General features: G+C 39.2%; 1 protein-coding gene across 4 annotated transcripts in view; it reads left to right on the top strand.

Annotated features, from left to right (window-relative positions):
• The window catches only part of SLC4A4 (solute carrier family 4 member 4), a 349252-nt gene that overhangs the window by 321759 nt on the left and 13455 nt on the right, over nucleotides 1-14038 (top strand). For 3 of the 4 annotated variants that reach the window (XM_073600633.1, XM_073600610.1, XM_073600624.1), the window contains one exon: nucleotides 11190-11286. In XM_073600633.1, coding sequence (XP_073456734.1) covers nucleotides 11190-11286 — 97 coding nt within the window. The remainder of the gene's footprint in view (nucleotides 1-11189; nucleotides 11287-14038) is intronic. The other variant, XM_073600617.1, reaches the window with a different exon arrangement.

The raw sequence follows: 14038 nt of genomic DNA, 5'->3' as shown, positions 1-14038 counted from the left end.
ATCCATTTTTCCATTGGATAATGGACATTGTATGTGAGTGCTAAATGCAGCTTGAAAAGTTCACCTTTATTTCACCCTCTCAGGAAGTGTAAAACGTTCTGCCACAGTCCATTACAATGCACATATTACCCATTCTAAAATCCAAAATGACAATGTCAAATGTTTGGATGATTACGAGCTCTGAAATGGCATTTTGATGCCTTATATTCTAATCCCAGCTTAACGTTTAAGCTTTGTATGTGTGTCTGTCCATAGTCAGGCATGAGAACTAATCTTAATGTTTGCATCTAAGTAATGAACTCTAGCTTGCTAATAAAAGTATTAAATGGGATAATCTAACTTAATGGATGTGGCATAGATTTTTTTCAGATTTATACATACTTTTATGATCTTAAATGTAATCAACTTTGCAGCAGGCACATTCATTTTCGTTACTGCGCAAATAGGATGATATCTAAAATAATGGCAATGGGCAGAGAGTTTATGAAAGTCCTAGTAATCCCAGATGTGTGCCTAAATCATTTTCATTGTGGAAAGTCAGCAATACATTAAAGAGCTCTCCTGAGGCATAATGCTAGGCACTTGAAAGCTTCACTGGCTAAATAATGTCTTTTAGGTACTCATTTGCCATATACTTATAGTTGAGTTGAGTTGAAGGGCTGTTTGATGATTATAATGTGTTAGCAAAATAGATTTTTTAATTACTTTATGTATAATATCACAGTTATCATGCAATGAGGTATTATTATTAGTATTATTATACAGGATTTACTCCCAGTGGATTGTATAGCACTTTACAAAATTAAGGGAGACTGTACAGTTAAGATACAATCCAATACAGGAGGGTTCAGAGGGCCCTGCTCATAAGAGTTTATAATCTAACAAGAGGCAAGTGATAAAAAAATAATAATTATGCAGGGATAAGTCGATGGAGAAATTTAAATTGAGTTGATAGGTGGAGTTGGGATAGCTTTCCCCAAATAAATGAGTTTTCAAGCATCTGCCTGAAGGCAGACAGAGTAGGAGATAGCCTGATGGATTGGGTAGGATATTTCCGAGGAATTGTCAGGTTCTGGATAAAATCCTGGAAAGAGGCTTGGGAGAAGGGGACTAGAGAACAAAAGGCCCTGGCAGGAGCAAAGAGGACAATTTGGTCGATATTATGATGTAGCTTTGAGCAGGGTGGTGGATGGCTTTGTGTCACGTACCTGGTAGGTAGAGCCCAGAATGCAGGGAACGGCCTCTCGTATACCTCTGACTCGGGAACCCCTGGTAGTGTTGACAGGGTCTCGAGAGTACAAAGGGGCACAAGTGCCTGACTGGAAGGCCGGAGTAGAGGGCTGGGTCCTGTAATCAGCAAGGAGGTGCTACGTAGTCCAGCAGCGGGATGCAGGCAGCAGGGAGGTGTGCTGTAGTCCACTAGCAGGATGCAGATAGCAGGGAGGTGTACTGTAGTCCAGCAGCAGACAGGCAGGGAGGTGTGCTGTAGTCCAGTAGCAGGATGCAGACAGCAGGGAGGTGCACTGTAGTCCAGCATCAGACAGGCAGGGAGGTGTGCTGTAGTCAAGTAGCAGGATGCAGACAGCAGGGAGGTGCACTGTAGTCCGGCAGCAGACAGGCAGGGAGGTGTAGGCAAGCCAGGTCAAAACACAGGCCAGCAGATTAGGTACAGAAGGGCAATCCAGAGAATAGTCAAAGTCCAAGCCGGGATCAGGGCAGGCAGCAAACAGGGAAGTCAGGAACAGGCCAAGTTAGGTAATAGATTCAGGTAACAAGGTAACAGGGCAGCAGGGGTCTTCGGGAACGCTGTAGACTGGACAGCAAGGCAGCAAGGCATCAGTCCCTTTTAAATAGCACATCCTGGCACCAAGTGCTGTCACAAGAAGCGCGCACGGGCTCCTGCGTGCACCCGTGTGCCGCTATTCGCGCTATTGCGTATGCGCGTGCTCCAGACGGCCCCTCTGAGCACAGGCATTCTTCTAGCCTTCAAATTGCTAGAACGTTTGCTGGAAGGCTTTTCCTGACACTTTGTATATTTTAGTTGATATTTTTGATCAGATGTGTTCAAAAGACAATAGGCAACAGACAATAAGCATTAAGAGAGTAAGGTGGATGAGTCTAGTACCAGCATTTATGATTAACTGAATGGGGAATAGCCTGTAGGCCAACAAATAGGTAGTTGCCATAACTAAGGTGAGAGATAACAACTTAATGACAATCAGGTTAGCCTAGACAAAGGGGTGAATTTTGGAAGTGTTGAGGGCATGAAGGTGGCAATATTTGAACAGTGATTGCATGTAGGGTTTAAAAGAGAGAACAGAGTCCAGGGATTCCACCTAGCAACCTGCCCTGGAGGAAGTGGTTGTGTTATACAGAAGTGTAGTAACCTCATCTGTGTTGAAAGAATCAAAGTAGGAAAGTGTTAAATGAGTTGGTAGACATGGTATATTAGGTGGGGAAGATATCTGGACAGTAAATATCTCATCAAAAATTGCAACAGTTTTATTTTTTAAATTATTTAGTGGTCTAGAGTTTGTGGTGAAGGCACTGTGGGAGGAAGTAGAGAGTTTAAGGTAGAAAAGGTTTGGTGTAGACTGGATGAGAGGTTGCTGATGAGAATGATGGTATCGGTCTGTTTGGCAGCACATGCGTATGAATTGTATTTTTGGAGGACAAATTTATATAGGGTTAGGTCTTGCAGGGATTTAGTTGTACTCTATAGTCGCTTAAGAGAGTGACTATGTCTTAAGATTTCTAGTATCTGTTTGGTTGTAGCAGTCAGGGTCTAACTATGTTGGGTGAGGGAGGCCACTGTTTCCAGAGATGATGAGAGCAAGCTGTTGTGGACGGAAATGGCAAAGTCAGGGCAGGATAGAGCTTAGATTTTGGTGTAGCCTGTTGCAGCATAGATCAGGGTTAAGGTGGTGACAGTTTCTATGGGGAGCTACTTGGTGTGGTTGGATGGTTGAAGGGATAGGGGTTAACAATATGGAGAGTGAGAAATGGATAAGGTTGTGGTCAGAGAGAAGAAATGGGTGCTGCAAGGGGTGCAAAGGTAGGAGAATACAAGGACAAAGTCAAAGGTGTTGCCATCCGAGCAACGAGAGATGTGTGCTTATTGTGTCAGGCCGAAAAAGATGTTAGGTCGAGGAGTTGAGAGGTAGCTGGGGTGCTAACATTACCATAGATGTTAAAGTCACCAAGGGTGGTAATTTTCAGAAGAAAGAAAATAGGGCAGCCAGGCAGAGAAGTCGTCAAGGAAGCTTGCATCTTTAAAGCATGCTGAGTGAATAGAATTTTCATGTAATGTAGTATAGTTTTATAGGGGAGTGTCTTAGGACATGAGTGCTTAAGGTTAGTACCCTTAAACAGGGAGCATTAAAAAGACACTATAGCCTTATTCTCCAAAAATAATTCATACATACCCACTACCTAATGTCCCTGTAATCTATTTTTCATGAAATTATTTTTTACTGTGTTTTTCTGCCCTTTGTTTTGCCACTTCCCTTTGTTTTGAATGAACTGTGCACATTAGTTGCAGACATGTGCACTGCCCTATTCACACTACAAATCCCATAGCTGAGAGTCCCTATACAATCTCAGGAGAGAGAAAGAGAGGGTGGCTATGTACTCAACTGTGGGACCATGGAGAATGAAAACAGCCACTCGTTAATCAGAGTTTAGTCTTGCTTTATTTGCATTTTTTGCAATAAAGTATTGTTTTATGGGTGTAAAGAACTGTGGACTGGTAAATAATGTTTTTATGTACATCAAACTTTTCTACAGGCAATAGCTGAAATCAGCTGATCATATTTGAAAACATGCAAGCCATAAAATGCTAATGTAGTTCTGCATAAAGCAGGGCTGTTGTTAGAAATCACAAGGCCCCGTACAGCCTACCTTACAGGCTCCCCCTCAAAAATCTAAAAGATAGTAAAAGTAAACTAAGTAAAAGTAAAAGTAAAAAGTAAAAGATAGTAAAAGTAAGAGAAAAACAAGTAACAAACATGGCTGTTGTATGGAATGATGCATTAACAATGTATAATCATAGAATACAAAGAGGAAAACTAAACAGCGGAAATACTCCTAATGTAACTAATAGGCATAATGACGGGAGTTGTATTCATCCCAGGTACCCCAATGGGCACAAACTATGTCCTGGGGGAATTCAATCCCATCCTGCGTAGTATTTCTTAAACATAGATATTCGTAGAATACATTAGGGATAATTATCAAAGAGGTGGAAATACTCCTAATGTAACTAATAGGCATAATGATGGGAGTTGTATTCATCCCAGGTACCCCAATGGGCACAAACTATGTCCTGGGGGAATTCAATCACATCCTGCGTTGTATTTCTTAAACATAGATATTCTTAGCATACATTAGGGATAATTATCAAAGAGTTACAGATTTTTTTAAATATCAAGAGTTCCAAGGTGACCACTGAAGGAGTGAACGTTGTAACCACCCAGGGCATTAAGCCATCATCTGTTCATAAGAGCAATGTAATTGAGTTAGGCCTAGCACTTCTGTTAAAGTAGGAGGAAGGTTTTTTTTCCACTTTCTTGTAATTGATAGTCTTGCTGATAAAAGTATATGGGTAATTGTGTGTTGTGTTTTGAATGGGAGAGCATCTACGTCTAGTAATGCTAGGCCTGAGTTCATAGGGACTTGCTGTTGGGTAATTTCAGAAATGATGTTGAATATAGAATTCCTGTATGGTATAAGTATGGAGCATCCCCAAAGAATATGAAGGATGTCTCCTTTTTGACCACAATTTCACCAGCACCTATTGGATAGGTGAGGACTGTAACGTGAGAGTTTGTCTGGGGTCAGGTACCATCTTAATGACATTTTTGTGGTTAATTCCCATAGTGAGGAGCAGCATGAAGCTTTCTGTGTGGATTTACAGGCCATAGTCCACTGAGATTCTGTATAGGACTGAATCAGCTTTCCATTGTGTATAGGGAGGAGATTTGGTGAATGTACATCTCTGTTGGCGAATATTATAGAACATGGTGATCCCCTTTTGTTGTGAGGTGGGGGAGGTTAGGAAGGACTATGCTGGGAGTTGAATGTAATGGTGACACTAGGGGATTTTCGAAAGGCAGTGCCGTAATTGCATGTATTGTTATAGATTGCCTTGTGGGAGATTAAATTCTTTTTGAAGGGATGGACATGTTTCAAAACAGCTTCCAGTATATAGGTTGTTAATGTAGGCTATTCCTTTTTTGATCCATGATGTAAAGGATATTTGAGCTATGAAAGGGCCTAACACTGATAAGGGAGTCTTCAAGGGGGTAGTCTTTGGGTATGTTTGGGCTTGTTGGAGCAACCATTTCCAAGACCGGAGTGTTACTGTGATGGTCGGAGAAATGTAGGACGGGGCGCATGCTCCTAGTTTGGCACTGAATAGCCCTGATGATAGAGGGTAATGGGGGCTTTATGATGATTCTATTGATCCCTAAATCGAGTTTGGGAAAGGTGAGAACCATTCTTTAAGTTGCGTCAGGATTGATGCCGAGTCGTACTCGTAGAAGTCAACGTATCCTATGTCCCTACTAAGTCTGTGTTTGATTAATTTGGAATGTGCACATCTGTATCTCTTCCCATTCCAAACAAAACTGGATGAGAGGGATTGTAAAGATTTAAAGTAGCTGGTTGGTATTGGGATTGTGTTCTAAAAAAGTATACAGTTTGGGAAAGTTGCATCATTTTGCATGCCGCTAATCTACTTATCCATGAGAATTCTAATTTGGCCATATTGTAGAGGTCTTGTAGTTTAGTGCGAAGGGGAAGGTAGTTATGCTGGAAAAGTGTTTTAGTGGATCTTGTTAGCTGTATACCTAGATAGGATATGCTTGTATCTGCACACGTGTATGGAAATTGCTGTTGGATAAGGCTTTGCGTTATGGCATCTATTCCTAGGTCTAGAATGTATGATTTGGTGTTGTTTGCTTTGTAGTATGAAACCTTGCTAAACCACGAGAGAATTTTTTGAACTTCTACTACGGATGATGAGGGATTAGTCAGCGTTAAAATTACATCAGCAGCAAATAAGCTGATTTTGTGTTCGTGGGGTTCAATGTTGATACCAGTTATGTTATTGTTAGATCTAATATGTGCAGCTAATGGTTCCATTACTAAGTTGAAGATTAAAGGGGAGATAAAATTGTATTGATAACATAGGGTTGCCTGTGCAGCAGAGGGAAGAAGATGATGCACAGGGAGGGTGATTGATGTGGCAGGGGGGAAATTACTGGATCTAATCCTCTTCTCCTCCTGCCCCCCCCCCCCCGCCAGCTTTCAGCTGCTGCAGGAGAGAGCAAAACAAGCGATCGGTTACAGATATTGCCCCCCCACCGCACCGATCACCCTCCCTGCCCACATCTGATTTCCCCCTGCTAGCCCAGGCCCCATACAGGAGGACCAGTGGTACCCCCTTATCGGCAGCCCTGCCATAGAGGAGTGGCTAAAATTCTTTCACAGGGATATTACAAGTTCATGGTTACAGTTACAGGTACATTGTTTCAGGCACTGCAACTAAATCTGGTGTGGCCATGTAAGTAATTTGAAAATTATATAGTTGATATTCTTTTATCTTTCAGTTTCTATTCACATAATGCCAACATCAAGAAAAGTGTATTCAGTGTCATAAGGCTGCAAATGGCAAGAAAATTGAAAAAGGCAAATAATTGTTTGTAGCCCTCTATATAAATACATGATTAAACACTCACATTTATATAGCTCTGTGGAATATATGCTGTACACTATGTTATGTATAAGCTGTACCAATACAAGCAAGCTCTTAGAGAATTACTACATAAGCAGTGTTTTAGATGTTAACCTTTTTTTCAGACAGAGATATGTTCAATTTTAGAGACAGCAGTGGAGACCATAGAAAAACTGTTATTGAACAATATAGATTTATGGCCCTTCTACTGTAAAACTTAATGTGTTGTTCGTGAGAATACCAGGCAAACAACACAGTTGTGGATAAGATGAGATAGGAAGCCCTGATATATGCTTGTTGTATTCCCGTATGTTGCATGTTTCTGTAGTAACTAGTAATTAATAGAGTTATCTTACAGTTTATGATCTGGAAGCAGTACATAAACTACTGTGAGTGCCAAGGTCATCCACCTATGACCTGAAATATACTATATAAATACGACTATAGCTACAGTATATGCAAAATGGCAATCATAATGCATTACTTTATGATTCAGCCCATACCTTCCCAAATCACCTGCACTGCAGCACACCATAATGCATGATAATGCACTACTGTGCATTGTAGTGCAATGCTTTCCTTAAAATGGTGCAAGCCCTTTTTATTGTGTATTATGGTGCATTAAGCAGCCCATCCAAATGAATGAGCTGCCTTAACGAAACACAATATACGCAGGACCTAAGGCGCAGATTTAAATGGGTCCTTAAACAATCAGTAATTTAGCAGTCGCAAATATATATACAGAATACAGATATATCTATATCCATATTTACTAGATTACTCTAGTGAATCTATTTTTACTAGATGACATTCACTGCTGTTGAAAAATATTTGACCTGCATGTTACCGCAAAGTGTAATTCCACATTTACAGCCAAATAAATTAGGCTAACGCCTACTTTATATTTGTTACATGTCCATATTCATGTTGTGTAATTTTTATTAATGTCTAAACCCCTGGCAACAAATGTGAGTACACCCCTAAGTGAAAATATCCAAATTTGGCCCAAAGTGTCAATATTTTGTGTGGCCACCATTATTTTCCAGCACTGCCTTAACCCTCTTGGGCATGAAGTTCACCAGAGCTTCACAGGTTGCCACTAGAGTCCTCTTCCATACATCCATGATGACATTACAGAGCTGGTGGATGTTAGAGACCTTGCGCTCCTCCACCTTCCGTCTGAGGATGCCCCACAGATGCTCAATAGGGTTTACATCTAGAGACATGCTTGGCCAGTCCATCACCTTTACCCTCGGCTTCTTTAGCAAGGCAATGGTCGTCTTGGAGGTGTGTTTGGGGTCGTTATCATGTTGGAATACTGCCCTGTGGCCCAGTCTCCGAAAAGAGGGTATCATGCTCTGCTTCAGTATGTCACAGTACATGTTGACACTCATGTTTCCCTCAGTGAACTGTAGCTCCCCAGTGCCGGCAGGACTCATGCAGCACCAGACCATGACACTCCCACCACCATGCTTGACTATAGGCAAGACACACTTGTCTTTGTACTCTTCACCTGATTGCTGCCACACACGCTTGACACCATCTGAACCAATAAGTTTATCTTGGTCTAATCAGACCACAGGACATGGTTCCAATAGTCCATGCCCTTAGTCTGCTTGCCTTCAGCAAACTGTTTGTGGGCTTTGTTGTGCATCATCTTTAGAAGAGGCTTCCTTCTGGGATAACAGCCATGCAGACCAATTTAATGCAGTGTGCGGCGTATGGTCTGAGCACTGACAGGCTGACCCCCACCCTTTCAACCTCTGCAACAATGCTGGCAGCACTCATACATCTATTTCCCAAAGACAACCTCTGGATATGACGTTGAGCACTCAACATCTTTGATCGACCATGGCAAGGCCTGTTCTAAGTGGAATCTGTCCTGTTAAACCGCTGTATGGTCTTGGCCACCATGCTTCAGCTCAGTTTCAGGGTCTTGGCAATCTTCTTATAGCCTAGGCCATCTTTATGTAAAGCAAAAATTCTTTTTTTCAGATCCTCAGAGAGTTCTTTGCCATGAGGTGCCATGTTGAACTTCCAGTGACCAATATGAGAGAGTGAGAGCGATAACACCAAATTTAACACACCTGCTCCACATTCACACCTGAGACCTTGTAACACTAACGAATCACCGGGGAGGGAAAATGGCTAATTGGGCTCAATTTTGACATTTCCACTTAGGGGTGTATTCACTTTTGTTGCCAGCGGTTTAGACAGCGGTGTGTTGAGTTATTTTGAGGGGACAGCAAATTTACACTGTTATACAAGCTGTACACTGACTACTTTACATTGTAGCAAAGTGTAATTTCTTCAGTGTTGTCACATGAAAAGATATAATAAAATATTTACAAAAATGTGAGGGGTGTACTCACTTTTGTGAGATACTGTACTTGCTCTTTTCTGAAAACTCCAAAATTGCAGTTTTCATCTGCTGTGCAGAGAGTGCTAGAGGCCTGTTTCATACAAACACCTAGAAAGACAAGCAAACATTTTTGTAAAATTGATTGATAAGTATGCTGTGTGAACGGGAACATATTACAATATTAATAATTATTCTCATAATTGACTACAAAAGGAGAAATACACTTTAGCATTAGTAAACTTCTTTGTGTTCAACCTGATATTAAATAATGTTTAGTGTCCCATTTGAATTTTGCTATTATTGTACATTATTTTTATTAGTTCACTTTTACTTTAGTGAGGTTTTTTGAAAATGCAACAAAGATATTTTATGCTTCGGATTAGTAAAAATGTCATGACGAGTTTGTATGTATAAATCTGAAAAAAAGTCTATGCTACATCCGTTAAGTTGGCAGATCCATTTTAATGCCTTTATTATGCTAGAGTTCTTTTCCTAGATGCAAACATTAACATTAGTTCTCATGTCTGACTATGGACAGACGCACATGTGTTTTCAGTAAAAATGTTATAATGAGGTTGTTACACTCTGTGTTTTAATATGCTTTGTTTAAGTTCATGCTATTCATAGCAGTATGTATATGTTTTATGCAAACTTTACTATATTTATTTCTATTTCTGTAAGCTGAAGCAGCTGAATGTAACATTAGAGGTGGCAAGTCAAGACTTAATAAGAGGACACTGTAAGCTGAAGAGAGCTGCGAGTGCTTGGGTTAAAATATCATCTTGGTGTTAGTAATTTCTCCCAGGCCAATCAAATTAACTAATATACTGTAAGTGTGTGATTGTTTCAGCAGGGAATTGCTCCTTCCTGGATAATACACACATACCAGTTAATGTTTTAATATTGTGCTCGTGATTTGGAAACTAGTTCAAAACAAGCATATGGTAATAAAAGATAAAGAGGTTGCCTTCAGTGAAAACTACATTTTAAACACTCCAGATTCAGAGGTATAGGCAGTTGAAGAGCTAGGAAAATCTCACTTTTTATTGTAAATATTAAACTTAGCCCCACCCCATCCCAATCTCCTCGTTGGTCATGTTACTATGGTGAGTGACCTTGTTGACCTTAAAAATACCCTGTGCTATCCATTGGACCGCTTCTCTTAAAGTATAACTAAAGGCAAAATGTTTATTTCTTTTTGGACTGAGTGGAAATGGATTCGTTTTTATTGCTGTCTGTACCCCTGTTAGGGAGATTCACCCTCTCTATTTGTCCTGTTTTTATCAATATCATTGAAAGTGAAAGTAAAAGAATAGCCCAACTTTTGGGTTGTTCCCAGAAAAGTAATAGAGGGGAAATCTTCCAAAGGGGACACTAGTTCTGGTGACCTGGGGGCCCCAAGGGATTCTCCTAATTTGCAGGAGTTTCCTCTTACTTTATGTTTGGGTTTGGGACAGGAAGTGAAGGTAAATCTGCCCAAAGGGACACAGATTGCCAAAAAAACCTGACAAATTTATAACCCTCCCTTACTCTATCCCAAATGAAAAAGTTTTGCCTATAGGTCTACTTTAAGCACTGTACAGCAATCAAGCCATCCACTTCCAAACATTGCTGCTGAGAGAGCAAGATTGATGTTGATTAGAGCAGAGAAAAAATGTAGGACTGCTGGAAAGACAGAACAGCAGCCCAACTCTTCTATGTGCTGTAGTTGAAACAAAAAGTAAAAGACAAGAATATATATATATATATATATATATATATATATATATATTCACTAAAAAGAAGGTGTGCTAGTTCGTATTACATATTCAGGCATAAATAATATATGATAATCTTTCTTAAACATAAGGATGTTTGCAGAAATGTTTGAATTGATGTCCACTAGCTTGTTACACAAACTGTTGCACCACTAGGAATCACCACCAAACTCTGAATCCTGCCATTAAGGTACTTAAGAGAGAAAGAGGTTGTATTTGAAAATTAGCCCCTTTGGTCTAGTGCACGGCAAACTTTTCAGCAAGAAGAAGGATGGTCTGCAAACAAGTACAGTAACAATGTTTCATTTAAGAACTTGTACACATTTCTTTTCAGTCCGACAGTCCCTATACAGAAAATGTCCCCAGTATAAAAATCCCAATGGACATCATGGAACAGGAACCATTCTTATCTGATAGCAAACCCGGTGAGAGTGAGTAGATGTAACCTCTTGCATGCCACGTGTGACAAAAATAGCCATTCTCACACCTTCTCCTTTCACTTACTAATTGTTTTTCCCACTAATATCTTGTCATTCTTCCAACTTTAACTACAGTCTCCTTCATTTCAAGTGTCCATAGGTCTAAATCATTTAATCATTTTAATAATTAACTGTGCTCCAGACAGATAAGACAGGCAATGTTCTCAAATATTTAAGAGTCTTAACTTGTGATCAGATGTGTGTGTGTGCTAGACACTACATTTTACCCAAACATTTTTGCATTTATTCCCTGTGACTGAGTTATAGGCAAGTGTTTCCTTGTGATATATATTTAATATCAGTAAATCACTAAAGGGGCATGCATCACACTTTGAAAATTTGCTCTGTCCCAGACATATGCAGTCTGTAGTTTAGAATCACAGTTAGAACTTCTTTTACCCCAAAGGGTTATTGTATTATACCTTGGACCATATATTTTGGGATCCCAGATTAACATCAAATGAGACCCTTTTGATCTTGAAGCGATAAGTGTGCTAACTATTCTTGCCTACAGACTCTGTCCTAACATTCAATATCAAAAAATTCCATAATGTTATATATAAAACTCTTTATTTTATTGGAGAGCCACTTACTTCATGCAGATAAAGCAAAACCCAAAATACCTTTTTTATTTGTTTATTATGTCAACTCACATCAATTTAAATCACAGTACTACAATTGAGATCTTAATGGGAAATCATTGAGAGTTTTAAATGATTACACATTTTTTACCTAATTTTCACATATTTTACATGCACATTGCTCCATATTTGATGACTGCACCACAGATTTGTAAATTCTCTTTTCAGTAGCTATCTGTACTGCAGCAAAAATAAAAGCTTTCCATTCTGTCTGATCACACGTAAAGACTTGTTGTCAGAGCAAGTACAAGTATAAAACAATTACTGTATAACATTACTAAGCAGAAAGCAGAGCATGCATATATAAATAAAATATGGCTGCCCCCATCATTTACAATTGTTGTATGCAATGCGACAGTAACAATAACATAGATATATAAAACAAAGAAATAAAAAAAAGAGTCCTTTAAAATGGTACGTTGTCCTCTTGATGTTTCTTCAATTATCTATTTCTTTTTTTGCTTGCTGTTTAACCTTTAAAACAAAAAAAAAAGTTTATTTAATCTCATTAACATCTTGACTCTCTAATCATTATCACTGGGGTACAAATCTCAATTTTCATGGACCACCATCATTCTCATCAATACGTGATTTTGTTCTAATCACTTATGTGTATATAATTGTATTCATGCTTCCCTTATGTGTTTTTTTATTTTATTTGCAATCATCCCATGATTATAATTATATTACATTTTGTGCATGTATGCATAATGTTATATTTTCCTTTCCTGTTATCTGTTCCATGTACACAATGTTCTGTGCATTGCTGAAAGCTGGTTGTTTCCATCTTTATTACAAGGACATTAGGAGGAGATCTGTGATGGGATTAAAGTATTAGTTGAGCTATGAGCTTATATGCATTGAAAGAATTTCGCAGTGAGCAGAAAAATAATTGGCCTGCCACAACCAGGTTACATGTCTTATTTACACTATAGCTCCCATGTTAGCAAGGACCAGTTTGCAAAAGCAGTTACCTTGTTTACATTCTAAGCTATACATGTGTAAGTTCACATTCATAAAAAAGACAAGAAGAAGCAATGAGCTTTCAGAATGACTATCTTGTTCATATTTGTGAGATGTGTTTGTGTATTATGCCAATAGCTTTTTGCTTTGATGTAATGAAAGTACCTAAATAATTCTAAATTTGTGATTAAATCTATAATTTCATGCTATTATTATATAACTTTATTTCAAGTACATTTTATCATTCAGTTGTCCTGTATGCGTTAAAATAAGTGATTTCCAACCCAGAAAATGTTTTATATAGCAGTTGTTTTAAAACGTATTGATTTTGGTCAATTATCCCTTTTGCATATATTGTAGAGCATACACTACATAGCAAGGACTGGTCATGAGAATGTGATTTAAGCATTCCTAGGTTCTATTATTAACTACAGGAGAAATGGATACTAAGCTCATAGAAAAGTGAAGGTCAGCCCTTTTTGAGGTTATAACATCTCCCACCTCACACGTGCACAGTTGTAGCTAGTAGTCCAAAGAGAGAAGGATAGCATATGAGTGCAGGGAGCTGTGTCCCTCAATATACTCTAGGCTAGAGGATAATTTGGCAACCTAAGAATGTTTAAAGGCATTTCAAACAGAGGGGCAGGCACACAAAAAGCAAACACAGGTGAACCAGCCCAACAAAGAAAATCCAGAGCAAAAGGGAAACCAAGGACCTTAAACAGCCACTTGGAAAACCTTACAGAACACTGGTAGGTGAGAAGCAAAAGGATTGAGGTGGAGGAAGGAGGTGGAAGTTTATTGTTATTTTACCTCCTGCATTAATGCATCCTCTGTGTGAGCTTCTATAATGTCTGCAAAAGCAATCCGATGGCCTCTCATCTCTGAGATGATGGGGAAGTACAGTGTTGGACTTATCCACAGGTCTAGATGACTTGGTTTTCCTCGGTTGTTTAGAACCTGACATAAAGGAATGAAAAAAAAAAGTTTAGATACAGAAGAGGAAGGTGCTAACCTGTGCTGTCAATTCTTAGCCTTTTAAAACCTGGGGTAAGTGAGTTGTAGCACTGTTAGGGAAGGCTGACAAGCTGTGTGTAGTG

The sequence above is a fragment of the Aquarana catesbeiana genome, linkage group LG01 (genome assembly GCF_042186555.1).
Source record: "Aquarana catesbeiana isolate 2022-GZ linkage group LG01, ASM4218655v1, whole genome shotgun sequence".
NCBI classification, from domain to species: Eukaryota; Metazoa; Chordata; class Amphibia; order Anura; family Ranidae; genus Aquarana; species Aquarana catesbeiana.
This window is presented reverse-complemented; position numbering and strand designations above follow the sequence as displayed.